Consider the following 21869-nt stretch of genomic DNA (forward strand, 5'->3'; position numbering starts at 1 on the left):
GTGATGTGTACCTCAAGGAGAGGTGCAATTGTAAATATTTTTTGTGACATTGACTCCACTGTAAAATTTTGCCAAAGCAAAAAGCCTTCTGCAATGTTCGTTAGTCGATGGGGGCCCTGATTCTGGTCAGGACAGGGTTCATTTGCACAGCAGAGCAGGGGCATCGCTAGGACCCCAAGATTATTCTGTACCTCTCACAAACAGGGAAGGGCTCACTTCTGGAGCAAGGGTGCCTGACTGCATGGATCAGACCTCCATGGTGAGCCTTTTGCATGGAGATCACTCTTTTGCTTTTGTACACTCTTTGCTATTAATATTTTTGCTGTTTCTGCTGATTTTCTTATCTCACTGCTGTTTCCAGCAAATTGTTCTTATGTCAACCCATCATATTTACTTTTTTTGCCCCCAATGCTCTCCATCCTGTCACAGGGGAAGAGAGGGAGGGGGAAGGAAGGAAGGAAGCAGCACATGGTTTGGAGCGCCTCAGTGGAACCACTGAATTGAAGAGTACCACTCCTAAACCACCAAAATGGGGCATAACTTGCAGAGAAACAGCACTATCGGAGATCACACAAACCAGAAATGAACCACTTTCAGAAATAAGGACGGGGAGATATTTGAATTAGATGCTTTCGCTCTCCCTCTGAAACAGGAGTTTTAGAAAACCTTTTTGCTACCTCCATGGAAGTTCATCCTTATTTGGCTGTAATACAAGACACTGAAAAAATTCAATTCACAGACACCTGTTAAGTATTTGGTATCTCATCTCTGAACAGCAAAACCTCTTCAATAGGCCAAGCCAAGCAGGCACTCCACAAAGGCAAATGTTCATGAATCCAACAATACGTTACATCACTATAAATTTATTTCGTTGACTCAGTAAGAGTTTTTCTAAATACTAAATAACTAACAGCAAATACATTATAAGAAGTCAAGGTACACAAGCGACTTTGCTTGATCCATAGTGTGAAGCATGTACTTTATATTATAATAAAGTGTTGCTAGCCAGAGAAAATCTGGAATGTTCAATGATAAATTGCAAAGAAACTGAAACTAAGAGTGTAAGGATTTCTAATAATAATCTGCACATTTTATTTGAAACTTGATCCTGAAGCCCTTATTCATAAGATCAGACCTATTGAGTTTATTCACATGAGCTTTGGCTGCAAGATTGGACCTTAAGTACTATCAGGTGCACGTGCAGCCTATCATCAGATTTTGGGTTATTCATGCAAGAAGCTACCCTTTCAAATGCAGACTACTTAATGCTTCCTTCTTCATTAACTTACATGTCCTCTTCTGCTGCTCTATGCTTTCATTTGTGCTATGTAAATAGCCTCTCAGTCATCAAAAAAATAATCATCTTTGCAACCAAGGAGGAAATTAGTAGCAGGTGAACGCTTATTTTTTAAATCATGTTGAGACCAAGCTGTTCTTCAACTTAAAGGAGATCTGGAAATAAAAATCCAATTTTACTCTTAGCCATCTGAATTATGGGTTGTCAAGGTCATAATTTTACATACTTATCACACATACACACTACTCAAATATTAACCTTGATGGCAATCTACTTTGTGATGAGCTGGATCTAACACTTGTGAACATACTTTAAAGCAGTTTATTTAGTGGAATAAGACTTCTCTGATGACATAAAACTTATCATACATGACACCAGTAACTTCTGTTTTAAATGTTCCATTTCTTTGTTTTACATATGTGCTGACAGTTCTACATAAATACAAAACATACTATGGTGACTGCAAAAAAAATCTCAATTCTTTTGCTACTACCTGCCTACAGACAGGTAGATCCTTTTGCAGGTCAGAAAGGCTGCAACTACAAGACATAGCATTAACTTGAATAGGATCACAGCAGAGATATTTATGTCATGGTCCACATTATAATCTACATATTTACAAATCCTCTTTGAATTTTCCAAGACATTGGTAGAGAAGTAAACTGTCAGCACAGGTAAAAGTTTCTACATCAGTGAAGGCATTCCCAAAAATATTAATGCCAGTGTTCAACAGCCTCCAACTAATCAACAAATTATAACTGCCTTTAGGCTGTAAGATACATGCAAAGCAACAGACAATATCCACCTTCTGATGCTAGGATACTCTGGATACTACATGCGTATGAAACTAGAAAGTCAACAAAAGCCTGCAATAACTAAACTGTTGTCACAGTTTTTCTCAATCATACTTCAAACTTTCCACAAAGATTAATCATCAGTTCGAAGCAGCTGTAACACTATGTTCTATGCACTTCTGCTGCCATTTTAATTTTTAAAAAGCAAATGGAGAGGCTCTCTACAAAATTCAATGCCACAATAGCAATGACTGAACCAGAATCACAAAATTATTAACAGTTCACTAAATTGTCTATTAACAACACATATCAAAAGGCTGCAGGAAAAAAACTGTGTGCCTGAAATAACTGATCAGTGAATGAAGAAAAAAAAGATGTAAGGAGAGGAGATGTAGGCAAACCATTTTGATTTTTGAAGAACCAATTTCCACACAATCAGAAAAACAGCAGAATATCACAGACAGTGTATTCGTGACTTTTATCAGCAAAAAAACCCCATGGATAACCAAATTGAAATTTATTAATGCTCAGAAAAGAGAGAATGATGCTGGTATAATAAGGCCAGGGAGTACACTCACTTCTTAAAATCAATAAAACACATTAAAAACACTCCACAACAAACATATATATATATATGTATGTATGTATGTATGTATGTATATGCACAGTAAAAAAACTTTCTTGTGCAGGATGTACATATCCTTTAAAAATTAGAAAACCAGCATGCAATGACTGAGCTAACAATGGAAACACTGAATACATAAAACAATTTTGTTCAGTGATACAAATATAGCTACTTCATTATCTCACTGGATGGCAAGCTACATAACTGAACCCTAAATGCACATTAAAGAACTCCTACAACCAAAGGATGATGTTTCAAAGCGAAGGCCTAAGGCCAGATTTTACTACATCTCTTTACAAATCGTTTGAGTGACTGCTTCTTAAGCTACCACAGTTTGCTAAACACATCTTCACCTTAGACTACAAAACAGCTTATCAGAGGGTGATACACCACTCCAGTATTATTCAACGTTTGCATCAGTGACCCACTAATTTATGGCACAAAACAAGATTTTATTTATGTGAATAAATGCCAAGGAACAGCACCTCCTGTGTTCCCAAGTAACTACATCAAAACCAGACAATGGAGCATCTATAAATTTGTGGCTTGTTGGAACAATTATGTGGTACTGAGCACCTAGAAGAAAAAGACTAAAAGACAAATTAGGGTTTTTTTCCTCTAAAAACACAAAGTAGACAACTTAAAACAATTCCCTGTCAGATATCTGCCCTTAAGCCTTCCTTGATCTTTACCTACCAATATAAACGAAGTGCAGTTTTAAAGGTCATTCAAACTGGAAAATGGAGAATGCCTACAACTAAGGCAAAATGTACAACACAGATCACAGATATAAGATCCCTGGTCCCAGAACAAGTGCACCAAAAACAAACACAAAAAGCTTTTCATACTACTGTGGGTTGAAGTGCACACACTTTTCAGATGCACAGAATGTGAAATCCGCCATGTATTTCTAAAAATGCATAGGAAAGTGTGGTGACACTGATCTTTAGAGTCATGTCTTGTCCAACTCACTTATTTGGAAAATGGGAATATTTGAACAGTGCAGACGCACAAAAACATCCATACACACAGGCCATGCCACAGTATTTTCTCTCAGAAGAAATGCGTATCAAGACACAGCACTACCCCTTTATTTGGAAAAGCATACAAAGTGAAAAGATGTGAGAAGCACCTGCAGTAGTCCCCACTCACTTTCTACTCCCTGCCACAGTTCTTGGCAAGAATGAGGAGAACAAGGTAAAAAGCAAGCTTCATCAATCCCTGGTAACAAAGCTCTGGCAGGACAAACAGCTGGGCAGCTCCAGCAGAGAGCCCAGGCTGATACAAGCTGAGCAAGCAAGCACAGAGCACCCCCAGAGGGCTGGAAAACCTCTCCCATGAACACAGGCTGAGTGAGTTTGGGCTGCTCAACCCAGAGAACAGACATCACCAGAGAGGCATTACAGCAGCCTCCAGTAAAGGGGCTACAAGAGAGCTGGAGAGGGACTACTGACAAGAACATGGAGTGATAGGACAAAGGGCAATAGCTTCAAACCTAGCAAAAGCAGGTAGGTTTAGATTAGATGTTAGGAAGAAATTCTTGACTGTGAGGGTGCTGAGGCACTGGAAGACTGCCCAGAGAAGCTGGGGATGTCCCATCCCTGTCAGCCTTCAAGGTCAGGGCTTCAAGTACCCTCATGTAGTAGAAGGTGCCCTTGCCTCTGGCAGGGGGTTGGAACTAGATGACATTTAAGGCACCCTTTCAACCTAAACCCATTCCAGGATTGTATGGATAAGGCACTCTTCTTCCTAAGGCACCATTATGCACAAACAAGCCCTGCTGTCCTGCAAATGGCTGTATATCTGTCTGCTGATGTAAAAAAGTGAATTGATTTCTTATTGTGTGCACAGCTTTTTTATTATTTATTTATTATTTTACCTATTATTTATTTAATTATTTATTATTTATTATTATTTATTATTATTGTTATTATTTATTTTATTTATTTATTTATTTATTTATTATTTTTTTAATTATTTATTATTTATTATTTTACCTATTAAACTGTAACTCAGCCTGTGAAGTTTTCATTTTTACCCTTCTGATTCTCTCCCCTATTCCACAGTGAGGAGTGAGCAGGTAGTTATGGGAGGGCTGAACTGCCTAGGAAGTACCAGTATCATCCAAATACACCAAGAGATAATTAACCAATTCATCTTCAGATTTCTGTTTTATTTAGTGGTTCCTGGTATCTCCTGGTAACATGAGAAAATAAACCAATGCATTTATCTTCAGCCAAAAAGAAAATTGTCACAGCTTTTTAATCCATGAGGTAACTAAGGTTAAAGAAAATACTGCACTGTATAATCTGACTTATGTAGGTAGATGATATTCTATTATGAAGATACACTAAAGTCAAACAGTAATCTAAATCACACCCTAAACTATATAGCAAACAACAGAAATTACTGTTAGAGCATTAATATGCACTAAATCCTGAAATACTTTACATTAAATGACTGGAACCTCACTAAAACTTCATTAATGTATGCAAAAATATCACATCTACAGAGAAACAGAACAAAATCCATAGCACATGAACACACACACATATATACATACCCACATATACATCCACATACACACCTGTATATGTACACATATACACATATATACACACACATATATTAAATGTGTGCAAATATTTAAATGCTACACACAGGGATATACATACATGTATGCACACACACAAATTAAGTACCTCTCCAAGGGCTTCATAGCGCTTTTGGTTCCATCTATGCAAATCTTCACGATAATTAAAAACAAATGGCTCCCCAGTTTTAATGTGTCTTAATTGCCCTTCTGTAAAAGAAACAAAATCATTACAGTTAATATGCTTCTTCATTAAAAGTAAGACATACTCAATTGCTGAAAATTTTAAATGAAGTCTACATCTAAAAATCCAGCCATCATGAATTCCTCCTCATCTTTGGTTATAGGCTTTTTAACAGAAAACAATTGTAGCATAAAAAATTGCACTCCCATTTTATTGTATACACTGCTAGATTAAGCTAAACAGAAATTATGACAGTGAAATTGCACAGAGATATCAAATGCCAGAGTACTTCACAAGACATATTTACATCTCAACTGCTATGAATTAACAGTGAAATGTAAACATTAGCAGTTAATATTTGATCTGCAGGTGATTGAATTGTAACTACAAATCTTCTAATTCAAAACTAACTGTATTATAAAGAAATGCAAATAAAAAAGGGGCTGGAAGCTGGAAGTAAGGGAAAGATTTATCTTCAAGCTTAACAACTTTCTAAGCTAATCTGAAAAGAACCATGTCCACAGTTAGGGAAAATATCTTAACTCCAAGATGAAATCAAGTAAGACCTCCTAGATTTAGGGTACACTGAGACTACAACAGTAGAATAAAGCAGAATGCTTGTTTAGAGCAAAACTACATGCTACTTTTGCTATCATTGTAACTTCCTGTAGTTGACCTTGTTTATAGCCAAAGTTAACAGCAAATCCAACCACTTGTGAAGACACAGACTGTGTTAAAACAATGATAATAAAAAGGCAACCAGTAGGAAGTCAACTACAAGAACAAATATTTTACCAACAATGTTTCAGCCTATCAGACAGGACACAAGTTATGATCTCAGAGCATTAGAAAACTGCAGTATATCAGTGAAACGCTAAAAACAGTGGTATGTGTCAGTAAACTTTGAAAGCTGAAACAAAGGTTCCTCTGTATTGTTTCCTCTTGGATAGAAAAAAAATACTTGGTTCATGTATTTACAGAACTTTTACACTTTGATTTCTGATGCTTTAAATAAAATGTTTAAGATCTGATGTCTATGTTATGTTATCTGATGTCTAATAGTTATGCTTATCTGCTGATTTAACTTTTTTCCAGACCTGCCTTACCTCATGTACTAGGTACCACGGAAGTATTTCTCCACAGTTTCCTACCCCTGTGCTGGGTTCAAACATCCTCCTTCTCATATTTTTCATAATAACTTTACTTTCAGCTGCTTCTTCTCAGATACATACTCTTCAAATATGCCATTCAACAGTACATGAACTTGGCTCATGTATTTACTCGCCACAAGTAACAAATATCTGCTACATTTTTCATTTGACTTTCTGGAACCCCTGCCTTATTCAGATTTAAATAATCTAACAAAGAACTTCTGTACTTTTCCACCATAAAAAGAAGCATGATTAAGACATAAAAATATACAACTGAACATTTGAATTAAATGTATAAAAGCAAAATGGTGACTTTTTTGCTTTGCTGACCCTTAGCATATGTAATAGGTTTTCCTCCATTCTATGGAAATCACTCAGGCTGTGAAGTTTAGTAATGGAATATTCAGTAAAATAATTCATTCCCCAAAATTCAAATTTCAGCCCTTTTTATCAGCTACATATGAACCATTAACTCTGAAGTCAGTAAGGAAGACAGACACTGTGCAGATCTAAAAATAAGGAGCTGAAAAGTGACAGAGCTGAACTCCTTCCATCAAAGAAAGAGCATCACTTTCATGACACTTTTAGTCTCTAAGTACCTACCTGTGAAAGCCATCAGGGTATTAAAAAGCTAAGTGTTGCATAAATGACTATCATTTAAAGAAAAGCTCTTTTTTTTTCCTTTAAAAGTGTAAGATGTAAAACAGGCAGATTTAGAAACTAAAGTTCCTCTGCTCACAGAGCAGGCACTGCAAAGAAGTAAAATTGTAAACATTCCCATTTGTTCCACAGGTTTTAAACAATCATGAAAGAGTCACTTCCTGCAGTCTGGTATTACTTTAGCTCAGAAGTTCATTTCTCACCTGGGTTTTAAAATGCGTGCACTGGAAATTATAAATACTAAGTCATTTAACACAGAGACTGAGCTAGCTGGAAGTACTTGCTTGCAGTTGTGACACACTTGGCTGCAATGCAAAATTATGTTCCATACCAGAAGAGACAGTCTATCATATTGCTTATTCTCCTATCAACATACATAGGTGTTTTCCTATTGGTGTTAATGGAATAGCTGGGACAAGTTATTATCTAAAAAACAACTTCTTCTGTAAAAATAAAAATGAATCAGGAAATAATACATTCCTTAAATGAGTGACCAATCTTTAATTCTGATTTTTAAATGCTACAGAAATTGCTTTCAGAATTTTTTGTATCAAAAACATTTTTGTAACAGAAAACAGGACGTCATAAAGTAGGTCCAGTACAACTCCACAATATTGTATGAAATGAGGGATTTTTGTAATAATTGTATGAAATAAAAAACAGGCCTCAGATTTACAAGTCTATCAGCACTAAAGCTTAAAATTTCAATCCTAGCAGGAAAGTAAATTTTAATAGGGACTTATAAGGTATAATTCAACTTCTGATAACTGCTCAACATTATTCTACATATGTTCTTTACAAAGCATGTATGACTTACTTTCATTAAAAATGTACTCAAATCCTTCCAAAGTATCAGGAAATTCAAGTGGTGGCTCATCTTTTTTCATTAATTCATCCAAGTCTATTCTAGACAATAAATCTAAAAAAGAAAAAGAAAAAATACATAATGCATACTGTGTCTTTTATTTCCTTTCTAACACTAAAAAAATGCATTTGCTGATATTTGTAGATCTTACAGACAGAAGAATATCCCAGTATTACTAAACACAGGACAGTGTTATGGAAATCCTGTTCAAGGTTCAAAAGCTGGACTTCACTGCCTGTACACATACTCATTTATTTACTTATTTATTTATCTACCTATTTATCTCTATGTTAATCTAAAAATGTCCAGAGAAAGGGAAGTCACCAAAGACTTAGCAATTTGTTTCAATGATTCATTACTTCAATGTTAGAAAGTAAGTCTCTGAGGTATGCATCATGGTTTTAACATAAAGTTCTCTAGCTTCAGTTTCAAATAATTGATAGCGTCTTAAATGTCTTTTTGAGGAGTTCAGATTATCTGAGGACATCATCTGACTGGCATTCATCAGATGTGTGACCACACCAGTCTTCAGCCCCTCTTTGATACCCAGACTGTTAGGCCTAAATCCTTCGCTCAACCCCTTTAACAGCCCTCAAGGTAGAGAAACTTCCATCCACTTTACAGCAAGCCATGGCATACACATCCTTTTCAGATTAGGACTGTATGGCCTGGTACAGCCTACATACCGTAACCAATGCAAGTACACTAAAATTAGCATAATTTTAGCATTCTTTGCCCTAGATTTAAGGATTTACATTTAACCAGAGGCAGACTTATGGGGACATCTTTACATCTACCTGTAACTACCAAACAATTACTGCGAACAGGTAATAGTGTACAATGATCTCTTCTCATTGCATATCACCCACACAATGCAGTGCTATGCATCTAACATATTTTCTGATTATTAATTTAAAAAAAAAGAAGAAACAAGAAAACAATTCAGCAGGGTTTCACCAAAATACATTTTCCTACTTGTTCATTAGATGAAATTGAAGACCACACAAACATTCTGTTCCAGAGTGCTAAACTGACTTGAACTATAATTATTTCATAAATCAAGATACTATGTGTTACCAAGGAAATACACTAAGTGTTCTAAGTATATGGATTTTTACCTTTATTATTATCCAACGCTGTAGCTCAAGAAAAAGAAAACCATTTGAAAAGACTAATTTTCTTTAAGTTTCATTCGGCATTAACTATGTTTCCATCTTTGTATTACTTAAAACAATTATTTTTATATTTTGTACCACTATTTTTGCTTGGTCTTGTTGCCAGTAGGCTACCCACATTACCTAAACTTAGGATTGACACATTCAACACTTTGGAATTTCTACTGTTTAAAATGTACTGAAAATTATCTTTAACATTCTTGAGAGTTCCTTGACCTGCACTTCTACAACTCTTCAAGTTCACTTTACATTTATTCCAGCATCCATGATTGTCACCAACTCTTCCTTCTGAGTGATTCCACTGGGCAAAGCTGGAGGACCAAAAGCCATCTGGTATGGTTGCTGAAATTCAACCTCTTTCCAACAAGTACTATGGCTTCTTAGTATCTCTGTAGCATCTAAATGTCTATATAATACCAGATACTGATTGGATGATTCTAAATCTGTCTTTCTCAGCTACAGCTCACTTTTACATCATATCTGTTTAACAGCAAGTCCCCTGAAATTCAATTCATGCAAGCAATTACGTGTTTGTTCTTGTGCACTGTCCTTTGGAAGTTCTGCAGAAGCTCCTTTGGTTCTCAACCAAATGATATGGAAAAAGAAAATAATTTTGTCAAAGTCTCCCACAACAGGATGTAAAAAATGTCTCCTTTCTTCCTTTGTACTTTGACAAGATCAAGGTAGCAAGTCTTTAGCACATCTTTCTCTCCTTGGTGAGGAGACTCCAGTCACACTGCATCCCTAGAATTTAATTTCACTTGAGTTTCCATACCATCTTACCATGATCTATTTTGAGATGTATTTACACAGAAGTGTCACTTACTATACAACAACAACAACAAAAAATCAATCTCCTGAGTATCAAGGACCATAGTATATGAAGTATATTATGCTGATTCACAGTAGGTACAGCTTGTCATGATTTACAGCTTTCATCAGTCACTAAGAAAAACTGAACCTGTTCTGAGCTGAAACCACTGACACGTTCACTTTTTTCTTGTGCAACTTTTCAAATGAAAATTATCTAAAGTGTCTTACAACTTAGCAATTCTTTCCAAATCTGATCTACTATTCTTACCTAAGGTCTTGGACTTTCTAACTCAATTTGAAATAGTTCAACAGAGCTGAAAACTGAGTGATCTGCAGGAGACCTTCTATAGCTAAATGGAAAATCACTCAATCACATCATTAACACTAATCCTTAAAGATAATTAAATTAATGCCATGTATAAAATGGGAGTTTACTTCCAAAGCTGAACTATAGCTTCCTCAAAAGATACTAATTGGACAGAATTGGCACAAAGTTTTATAAAAGCACTAAAGCACTACATGGTTTTCACCAAATACCTCACAAAAACTCAGCTGCAACTGAAGAAAGGCCATCTATCATCATGTAATGGAACACTGCTTTCTAATAATGCTTTGATAGAAATCCAGGATGTACACTTGAGTGGTAAGCTATGTTATTTTTCTCCTTTGAAAGACAATTTAGAATACAACTGTGCGATGCAAACACTTAAACCAACTAACTTTAACTTTGGTTAGTTTACTTGTAGGTCTAACCACCTTCCTGTACTTCCAAAGGTGAATGCCACTATCTAAAACATGCCATTTATGTAAATTATTTTTACCCCTACGTCATTTAGATCTGTTAAGTTTTTAAAACATACAAAGGGAACTTTATAAAACCAATATGGATATCAATGTCCTGAAAGCCTTTTTCCTTTTAGCACTCTAGTCTGAGAGCTTTCTAAAAGCTGTAATATGGTTGTATAACTTTTGTATAAAACAAAAGCATCACCCAAATTAAATCAAAACTTCTGAAAACTAAGAACATAAAAGCCAGTCAACTTTCTAAAAGGACAATTATGAACATTTTAAAAAGCAATGAATAGTTTGTTCTGTTACTCCTTACCATATATCATTATGTTTTACACCATCTTATGAAAATACTGATAAATGGACACACTGTTAGACAATAAGCAGCAGCACAGGTGGACTAAGAGTCTCTTCTAGTATTGTTAATTCCCAAGCTCTAACTTATAACTATATCATATTATTTTCCTTTCCTAAACAATAATTTCTGAAATGTCAATATATGTAAAAAAAGGCAAAAAAGACTCATACCCTTTAATGCAGTGGTCTTCTCTTTTTCATCTGGACCTCCTTGCTGGAGCTGAGCCATCATTTACCCAAACTATGTACAAATTCTGAAATACTGAGGTAACTGTAGATTAATATTCAAAGGATGATCTGAAAAAGAACAAGAGTTGGAAATTAATAAATTTACTGACTTCTCCTTCAACAACTCTTGTCTGCTACTGTTTACATCACCAAAAAAAAAAATTCTGATTATTATAAGCCCAAAGTCTGAGCAAGTTTGGGTAAAGATTCAAGTTAACAAGAATGAACAATACTTCTCCCTAATCCTAAAAGTACTTCTACCTAATCAAAACTACTTCCTTCTTGATTCTATGTAGCATCAGTAAACAATAAGCCTTTTACAGAAGCGCAATACCTGTAAGTCCAAAACAGAAGATACAAGAAAAACAAAAGACAATCAACAGAACTTCCACAATCTTTATGGATTTTCTTCCTCAAAAACTCCACTTTGTTGTCATTACTGTACTATATAGTTTTGTTTTAGTAAAGGTACATGAAGCACACAATTTTAAGCCACTGTGATTTCCACAATACATTACTGGTATTGAAATGCATTTGTATTATAAATGTATTAAAATACAAAGCTACATTTGTCTAGCTACAGAACAAATCTCAGTGTAAATTCAAGACAAGACTTTACATACAAAATCTATTTCCAAATTTCTTCTTCTGCAGAGAAGGCAAACCAGACATTCAAATCCACAAACTCTTTCATCTTGAGTCTGACACCAAGGGAGTGAACTACCAAATCACAATTGCTTCTTCCTTTTCAATAAAAAGACTTCAGTGCATTGAACTCTTATTCCCTTAATCTTTTTTTGGTTCTTTGTTTCATGTGTCAGTCATTACCAACTTGTTTTATTCTTCTCCCTCATGTACTTCATCATTGATGAGCTTGTATGAACTCTATTGTAACTTGTCAAAACAGTAACAGGATTCACCAACTGTACTATTGGCTCCCTAACACTCAGACCTGCAAGAAGGAACACCAAAATGATTAAGTAACAGCAGTTCATTCCATAGACAGCAGAAAAAAAACAACAACTTAGCATAATAAAGACTACTTTTCTATTCTATGTAGACAAAACCTATTAAACATTTTCTTGTACTTTAAAGGAGCAATTGTATATTGTATATTAAATACAGCAGTTTAAGGAGGTGTGAGTTATGAACTAAGGAGAGGGTTTGAAGGATTGTTGTGATTTGGTCTTTTAAACTTGTGGGTCTAGAAAGTCCAATAATCCATTTTACAAGTTGGAACTATGGCAGACTTTGACACCTTCCTTTGTAAAGGTTGTTCAGACAAAGCTGATGGGAAACAGCAATACACTTTACAAGAGTCTTTTAAAGACACAACTTCAAATGAGTTGGAAAGGAAAGGTCTGTTTATAGTGAGTACTTCATAAATTATGACATGATTCAGTTAGAATGTGCATCTTTTGTCCAACCCTTCAGTCACCACTCATAAAAGCAATTACAAAAACAACAGCAAAACCACTGAGATTTTTTATGCATTTTCTAACCTATAATGTTGTCAATGTAAATATTAATAATTATTAATTTTTATTAATATTATTATGTAAATATTTGTGATTCAAATGTTGATTCCCACACATGGATGGTATTAAATGTTTTCCTCAGATGCTTCCAAGCAGTCCACAGAAAAAAGACTACCAAATACAAAATCTTGTCCATCTTGTTTGTACACCTGCAGCCCACTATATTCTATATAGTAATATATTCTAAAAAATTCCAGCATATTCTAGTAAAGCATATAGAAAAGAAAGTAATTTCAGTTTAAATTATTCAACATACTAAAAAATGACAATGATAGTGTTTTGTAATAGCCCAGATTAAAATTACTCTAGTCATATGAAATTGAGTGGTTCTCCCTATACAACATTCAAAAATTCATCATTTGGTATAAGTCAGTTAATGCGGTTAACAAAATACAAACAGGTCCTCAAATATTTGTTGTTAGCTAAGGGAAGAAACATAAAATCTATCTGAACAGATTTACCTTGGAAAGCGAGACCCCACCCCCTGATCAGATAAATCAGTGCAGAGACCAGGAATCTTTGCCATTCTTGTCTCTGTCAGGGATACCATTCTTCTTCCTTTATTAGATGAAGACCCTGCCACTGAGTAGATAACAGTTCAACTGCAAAGCTAAAAGCACCAGAATAAATAATTCTGAATTTAGCTTTGTGAGACAGAATTTACAATTCTTTTTGACAAAGTAAAAAACTGTTACAGCAGCCACTGGAGGCAGGACTTGATATCATAATGAGGATGGAACAAGTACACAGTACATTATGCATTGTTTCTGTGAATACAGGATGTTTTGGAATCCCTCAGTGATACCTGTTTAATTAACTAAGAGAATAAATTACTTGAGAGAGTTGGATTTCTTTTCTTTGACAGAGAGGTGCCAAATCCACTACTGATGGTACAAAAAATAAACAATAGAAAATTATGAAATTCTGAATGGTTCCATATAGGCAAAGCAGGAATTGTAGGCATTCATTTCAAACTGCAGTTTATTCTAGGTACTAATTTCAAATCCCAGATCTTCAACTGCATATACTGACCACGTCACATAATTCCTAAATGCCATCAAGTTTCTTGTAATAAATACAGACTTTAAATGTGTTATTGTATTGATGTTCTTAAGTGTGTTATTCATACAATTACTTAGATTAGTCTTTTGAAAACACCTCTGTGGGGTTTTTTTTATACATACCGCAAGCATATCTCCTAAAGCACAAGTTACTATTTCACCCGAAGAAATAGTTACAGCAAATAAGTTTACGTATATTTACTTGTATGTATCTCACTTATGCATGAAAGCTTACATATTCTGACATAAAGTATCTTATACACATTCTGTGCCTCTTTAACTCTATCCTCTGCAATACTTAAAAATAATTTGACACAGATATTCTTGTTTCATGGTTTCACATGAGCCAATGAGGCTGCATTTTCATTATACCCCTGCTTATGTAATTACAGAAACTGGTAGACTCAAAACAAATGGTCAAAAAATTAATTGTTTAAAAACACACACATAAGAGAACATACAGGTATTTCATGTTGTAAAGTGGTATTAGAAGCTTGGACTACAGACCTTGTGATGGCATAACAGTTGTATTTTTTAAATCAAACTGTTACCATATGACACCATATCATATCCATACACATGGTACACATACACAGGTTTCAACATACTTTAAAATGCTCTTCATTGTGCAAATGCAGACAAAAGAGAGACAAAAAAAATATTTTGCTCTAAATTAGCAATACCTGAAGCTAAGTCAATATAACAAATACTCCAAAGAAAAGCTATAAATTACTGTAGCATTACCAACAAGACAGAAGTAAGAAAAAAACATACAAGTATCTTCAAAAAGCACAAGTCCTTCAGGCTTATCTGGATACAATGAGTAGGTGTTACCAGAATGCCTCTTTGTACTGCACTCCTTTATTAAAATATAATAGAATGAGAGTCCTACTCTTTGTAAACTGACATCCCAAGCAAGCTAGGAACAAGTATGGGTTAGATCTGTATAATGTGGCTGATGACCGATTAAGACCCAATTCTTCTTCAAAGAGATGACTGGGTGACAGTTTGCCTCAAGTGCCTAGTTGGTATTGTCTCAATAAAGCAAAAACCTCAATAATTTATCTTAGCAGTATTTTCTCTCTAATTAGATTTTATCTTTTCCCACTTTAGGGGCACTACAGATGGCATCAGTAACTGCATCAATTAAGGGTGTACTTCACTTTCCCTCACTTAAAAGAATGTATTTTTAAGTGCTTATTGGTTTACCCAGCTCTGAAAGGCTGTTATTTCCAGTCTGCTTCAGACTAAATGGTTTTGAAAATGTCTACCTCTAGTATAAGAAGATTCAGAGACAGCATCTTGTGGTCTGTTCTGATGATGTTAATGAGCAGCTACAGCACCTCCATGTTAAAGACAGCATTTCTATGTTAGAGATCAGAAATTTAGGATCAGAGGACCAACTTAGTAGTATGTGCTTCCTGCCATTAATTAACCTTAAAGCCTGTCCTGCTCTGTTGAAGTTAAAATGGCCTTTCTCATGCATTTAACACAGACTTACTAAGACTTACCAAAATTTCAAGAAACTTTACCTAGTTGTCCAGAGCATGTTCCATACCACTGCAAAAGGCAGAGGAAAGGTGCACAGGAAGGGATTAATAAATGCTAGAAGGGCAGAAGTAACCACTTAGAATACAAAGAAACTGGCAACGATCCTTAAGCCCCTGAATCTCAGTAGATCTGTGTACACTACCAAATGGTGGTAGAACTTGCTAATAAAGTACACAACAGCAGTCTGCTCTGAAGTTTGATATAGTAGCACAGCAACCACCTTCCAGCTTTATTTACCCCGTAACTTCAAACAATGGATGACTAGGAGCCACGTGCATTAGCAGGATGTGTCAGCAACTTATTATACCTAGTGGAGTCCACCCAACTCCACACATTAACATTTTAATGATTTTGGTTTAACTTCCTTGAAATGCTGAAAATTACCTTCATAAGCATACTCATATTAACACAAGCAGGAGTGTCAGTTTTCTTCATAGTAGCTTGTAGGGTTTGGATTTGTGCTGAAAACTGCATCATTAACACTGCTGAGCAGTGTTCACACAGCATCAAGGGCTCCCCCTGCTTCCATGTGCTGCCCTGCCAGCAGGCAGGCAGGGGTGCACAAGAAGCTGGGAGGGGACACAGCCAGGACAGTTGACCACTAACCACATGTTGACACACAGCAATAAAAACTTGGAAAAGAAGAAACTGGGAATGTGTAGAACAATGGTGTTTGTCTTCCCAAGTTACCATTACATGCAATGAAGCTGTGCTTTCCTGAGGATGGCTAAGTATTTGCAACTCCTTGTTTTGCTTTGTTGGTGTGCACAGCTTTTACTTCTCCTATAAAATTGTCTTTATCTCAATCCATGAGTTTTCTCACTTTCAGCCTTCCAGTTCTTTGCCCCATCCACTGTTTGGAGACTGAAGCTGCAGCCAGAGGAAGGACTGGCCCACCTACTGTGCCTAATTCACAACACCACAATACAGTACTTTCTTAAATATGCAAACTATCAATTATTAGGTATACAGGACCCTACTTCTGTTGACCTAAACAGACAATTACCTAATGAATTAGGCCATCAACTCTGGGGACAGAAAAAGTGACCCAGCAGTAAGGTGGGAGAATGCTGCCCAGAGAATCCTATTCAGAGAAAAAATTTGCAGGTGACTTGTACCCAATGCCTGAAAGATAAAATGTTTGCAGATAACCTCTTTTTGTATATTTCTCATTTCCTGGACAGGAAATTCAGCCTGGATTCCTGCTTTAAGAAATAAAAAGAACCTTCTTTAGCTTTCCTAATCACAGCACCTGAAATGAATGGACACTGATGACTAAGACATTAATTTCAAGATGCCTTCACCATCACCTTCCTCTAAAAAGTTGGAAGAAATCCTTCACAAACCGCAGATGTGAGGGAAAATCCAAAGAATTAATGTTTATTAAGAACCCTGCAATTGAAGCACCAGGAAAAGTCCATGTAATATGCAATAATGCTATAATTAGTGGGTGATTTCCTTTCCATTATTTAATGGGCCTATATCTCAGCTGATGAGGACAGAAAAAAAGAAAAAAAAAAAAAAAGAGACAATAAAGCAATTTGGAAAACAGTTGTGTGCTTATTTGTATATGCTCCTTATTTACAGAATAAGGTTTTCCAGCTAGTGTACACTACAAGGAGTTATGAGGATTTGGTAGAACATTACTTCATAATGTAGCTGAAATTGCCCCGTGATAGTTTATAAAAAAGCTGTGTTTGGATGAGATTTAGATGCTTTTACTTTGTATTGCTGGTTTTAATAGGATTTTGACTTGAAAGACGGAGTGAAGAAGACTGACTCTCAATAGCCTCATCTCTGCACATACTAAGCAGTTACAGGACAAAGCCAGAATTTTTATTTTTTTTTTATCATCTTTTCTCAAGAAATCCCATGAGTCAGTTGGGAGAGAAATATGCCTCTGAACAGAGAAAAACTTGAAGACTATTAATAGAGTCTTCTCTTACAAGAGACACCAAAGTAATCTTCCAGAATGCCACAGAAGAAAGAGAGAAAAACTGGAAAACTCTAGGGAAATGGTTTCTGCTCAGGCCACCATCAAAAGCTGCTAAAAACCCCTAGACATATGCCTATGTGTCTAGTACTTTAAAATGCCATTTTTTCCCTCTCCTCCTTTGCTCTTCAGTAACAGCACAACTTTATGAAGGATTGTCTGCCATGAACTGAAGACTCCTGAAAAGATCACATTCAAATCAGATGGAAATGCATCCAGGTCTATAGCCCAGATCTTTATAAACAGCAAGGTATTTGTGATTCTGTCTCAGACTCTGTGCTGAGAGGTGCACTAAAGGAGGTAAAGAAAGGTAAGAGGCACATTCAGTTTTCTACAACACATCTGTTTCCTCCAACATCTTCTGGAATGTGCAGATGCAAATATATATCACCACCTCACTTGACTACTCTGCATCTAATGCAAATACTGCAGACAACACAAAAATATACAAAAGAGATGAACACTATGCAGAATCAAATCATCCACAACTGAAAAGAGCATGCAGGGCTACTGAAGATATCAGTTGTCAAGTTATCTTATTTCAGAATCAGACTAAAAAGCCCAAATCCCCATAGTGTACATACCTCTTCTTTGTGGCAATGTCTGCCCCAAGAGATCTGCCATACAGCTCTTCCCACAGCTTTTCTTCCTGTAGAACACTTGCTTCTTCAATGTTTATGATTTCTGCAAGCTTTACTAATATAGTACCTCAACTGTCTTTGCTCTGCCCCCTGCCTGAGAGGCAGCATGTGCTATATGGCCAGCTGAACCAAGTACTGCTTAATTTCAACTACCTGGCAAGCAAAGCAAGAACCCCTGTGAAACACCGGCAGCCTTGAGATCTACTTCTGCTAGATTGTCATAATATAGCACTACAACACAGATATAGATACATATATTATATATAATTTGAATAATATAAATACATGATTCCTTTTAGCTCAATATTTAAATAACTTGATATTTTAATTCTGACTGCATCAAACTTGCATTTTTAATTTTCTTCCATATCAGTACATCTTTTCTTTCATGTAACATTAAAAAGAACAAAAATAAAAAAGCAATGCAAGTTTTATTTTCTTTACTGGTTCAGCTTTAAAAACTAAAAATACAATATTTATATTAAAAAAATCCCATCAAGTACCTGTCAGTAATTGTAACCACACTTATTTACAGAGCTTGCTACTGCCTGATCTCAGTCCAGAGCCAAGCCTGACAAAAAGCTGTGACCACAGCATCATGGAGTAGTCCAGGCAGGAAAAGATCTTGGGAAATTATCTAGTCTCCAACCTTCTCTTGGACCTTATTTCACTAGGTTTTAACAGGGCTTTAGATCAAGTAAGCTATGGTGCTGCCAAGATGAGCCTTAAAAATGAGGGAGATTCAACCATGCTTTTCAGAAACTTACTCCAAAATTTCCTTTTCCCTACACTGAGATGAAATTTCTGCTCTCACTATTCACCCTTTTGAGCAGAAAACAGCTTCTCTTTCACAGCTTCTCTATCTTCTATCTACTGGATGACTGATGAAACCTCTCCAAGCCGTCTCTCCACTGAGGTGCTAGAACATGTACACAGGAAGGCAGCGAAGCTGGTTGGGAGCACAAGAATTATGAGCATTGCCTGAGGGAGCCGGGCATGTTTTGCCTGGAGAAAAGAAGGCTCAGGAAGGCCTTCTTGCTCTCTACAACAATGTGGGGTTTGGGCATTTCTCACAAATAACAAGAGAAAATTGTCTCAAGATGCACAAAGGGAGGTTTAGATCAGGTATTAGAAAAAATTCTTCTCTGGAAAGGCTGTCAAGCACTGGAACAGGCTGCCTGGGGTAGTGGTAGAATCACCATCCCTGGAGAGATTTGCAAGATGTGTGGATGTGGCACTTAGGAATATCATTTCTGGTGGGACTTGACAGAGCTGGGTTAACAGCTGGACTTGAGGATGTCTTTTCCAACCTAAACAATTTTCTTGAACTTTTCTCCAAATGTTGAGCTCTCTAACGTGCTAATCATCCTTCTAACATGCAAATCATCCTGGTGGCTATCTGCTTGACCTTCTCAAATTTTTCATCAATATCTCTCTTGAAATCAGGGGACAAACCAGACACAGCACCCTAGCACATCTCCTACCAATACCAGAGAATTTATTTGACTTCATTGACACAAGGCCACATTGTTCAGTTTGCCATCCAGCAGCACCCCCAGCTTCTTTTACACACAACATCTCTGCCAGTCATACCACAGCCTGCTTGCTGTTTGGGAATTATCATTGTCACAGCACAATTTCACACTCTTAACTCTGTTAAACCTTATGCAATTCCTCCCAGCCTAGTCTTCCTACATGATGGATTACAGATGTCCACAAATGCAGATGATAATTATGACAATTATCCGGCCTTTTCATTTGCACCTTTGATTTGAAAGCCTGAAGGAAAAAACGTGGACCAAGTGCTCTCTTTTTATTTTCAATCCCTTTGCCATACATACTCATACTTTTACTTTCCATGCTATAAAGTAAAATCCTTGAAGAAATTAAATTCTACTTTTTGATGAACTACTTCAATGAGGCTATACAGATGCATCTACAGGACTGGTTTAGCCTTAAGCCTAAACACTCTGTCCTAGCAGTAACCACTAAAAGACATGGGCTAAAACAACTTGAGTCATTCTAAACCAACACTGCAAAATTCTTTGTCCATTTTGTTGAAAGCACTGTATTTCCTACCAGTTTGAAGGAATCCCTACTAAGGAGAAAAACTGTCATTAATTTTTATAAGTGCAGAATTTGATTGAGCAGGGATCAGCCCATGTACTGCCTAACACAAAGGTACAGATAAAAGCAAGAGGAGAAAGACACGGGGAGATGCAATCTAGTTTGGAAAAAAAAAATCATTATAAATTCCCCATTTTTTCTTGGAAGGTTCACAGTTTTAGGCCAGACAGTCCCTCAAAATCAACTACATCCTCTTAAACAGAGGCCTTCTATTTTCCTCAGCTACCAATCTCTAAGACCAGTAATTTAGGTTTAACTACAGCAGTTCTCACAGAAGGGCATCCATGGCAAAATTCAAGTTATTAAGAGCTAAACAGTCCATCAATAGCTGTGATTTCCGAAAGGCTAGTCACTGTCCTTTGTATTTATTTCTGGCTTCAGGCTTCAGTCACTAATTATTGCTACATCTTTTTATGTTAAGTTTTCTATGTTTCACTTACATGATTAGACACCACAGCCAAGTCCTATCTCTTTCTTCGGGTAAACTAAACAAGCTTAATAGTCTCTTTCTAAGAAATTTTGATTCTAACCCAAAGTAAGTTTTTTCCAGTTTCTCTGTTCCATTCAATTCTTAAAATCCCCATTAATTGCTGTTAAACACAACTTAGAAATTAGAATAGCATGGTAGCTGAAAAATGTAATAACTAGAACAGTGTTTATCAATAAACAAACTGTAACTACAGGAAAAGAGTACAGATTATTGAAATTATTGAAATTGAATTAATAAATAAAATTGAAATTAAGTTGAATTAATTAATTAAATTGAATTAATAAATAAAATTGAAATTATTTTACCTCTATGTCATCTTTTGATCAGACAGATAATGTCTCACCCTAAGAAGTCATGAACAATACACATTTTTACTGAGGACTAATGTTAAAATTCTTTACATCAGTCTCTACAGCAGGTGATCATATTGATTCCCAAGAAGAAAATTAATACAAGAAAAGGAGAGATACATTAAACAGTGTGCTGAAGGGGAAAAATACAAAGCAGCATCAGCCCCACTGAGCACAATGGACTCCTGAAAAACATGTTATAGGCAATATAAACATTTTCTCAAATAACTGACAATTTTCAAAATATGTGCTAAAGTAGCACTACCTATAAAGTATCCTTGTGTAAACAAGATTTTTTTTTTCTGTAATTAAATTAATGCCGTACTGAGCACTACACGGTCACATTAGCAGTATACGCACAGGACAAAATGAATCTTCAAAAGAAAGTACTATATCAGCTACAGAACAGCAAGCAAAAATATGCTGCCAACATGCACACAATAATGTAGCAAACCCTCTAATATTTTACATTTTTAACCTACCTCAAAATGAAAGTGGAAGAAACATTTCAGTTGCAACAGCTTAAAAATGCGACATAGGGCAAAGAAACAAAAATGGTCTGTCCTAAATTCCTTGTGCTAGAGAAG

The 21869-nt window shown here is 35.9% G+C and overlaps 1 protein-coding gene across 6 annotated transcripts in view; it reads right to left on the reverse strand.

Moving 5' to 3' along the window:
* The window catches only part of ARB2A (ARB2 cotranscriptional regulator A), a 262424-nt gene that overhangs the window by 228633 nt on the left and 11922 nt on the right, over positions 1-21869 (reverse strand). For 3 of the 6 annotated variants that reach the window (XM_071448712.1, XM_071448707.1, XM_071448708.1), the window contains 3 exons: positions 11475-11600; positions 8122-8223; positions 5419-5519 (listed from right to left, as the gene is read on the reverse strand). In XM_071448712.1, coding sequence (XP_071304813.1) covers positions 5419-5519; positions 8122-8223; positions 11475-11535 — 264 coding nt within the window. In that variant the 5' untranslated portion in view covers positions 11536-11600. Of the gene's footprint in view, positions 1-5418; positions 5520-8121; positions 8224-11474; positions 11601-12154; positions 12484-21764; positions 21861-21869 lie in introns of those variants that run through there. The other 3 variants (XM_071448709.1, XM_071448711.1, XM_071448710.1) reach the window with 2 other exon arrangements.

Source organism: Agelaius tricolor, unplaced genomic scaffold, assembly GCF_023055355.1.
Source record: "Agelaius tricolor isolate 1412-34295 unplaced genomic scaffold, bAgeTri1.0.p SCAF_27, whole genome shotgun sequence".
Lineage (NCBI taxonomy): Eukaryota > Metazoa > Chordata > Aves > Passeriformes > Icteridae > Agelaius > Agelaius tricolor.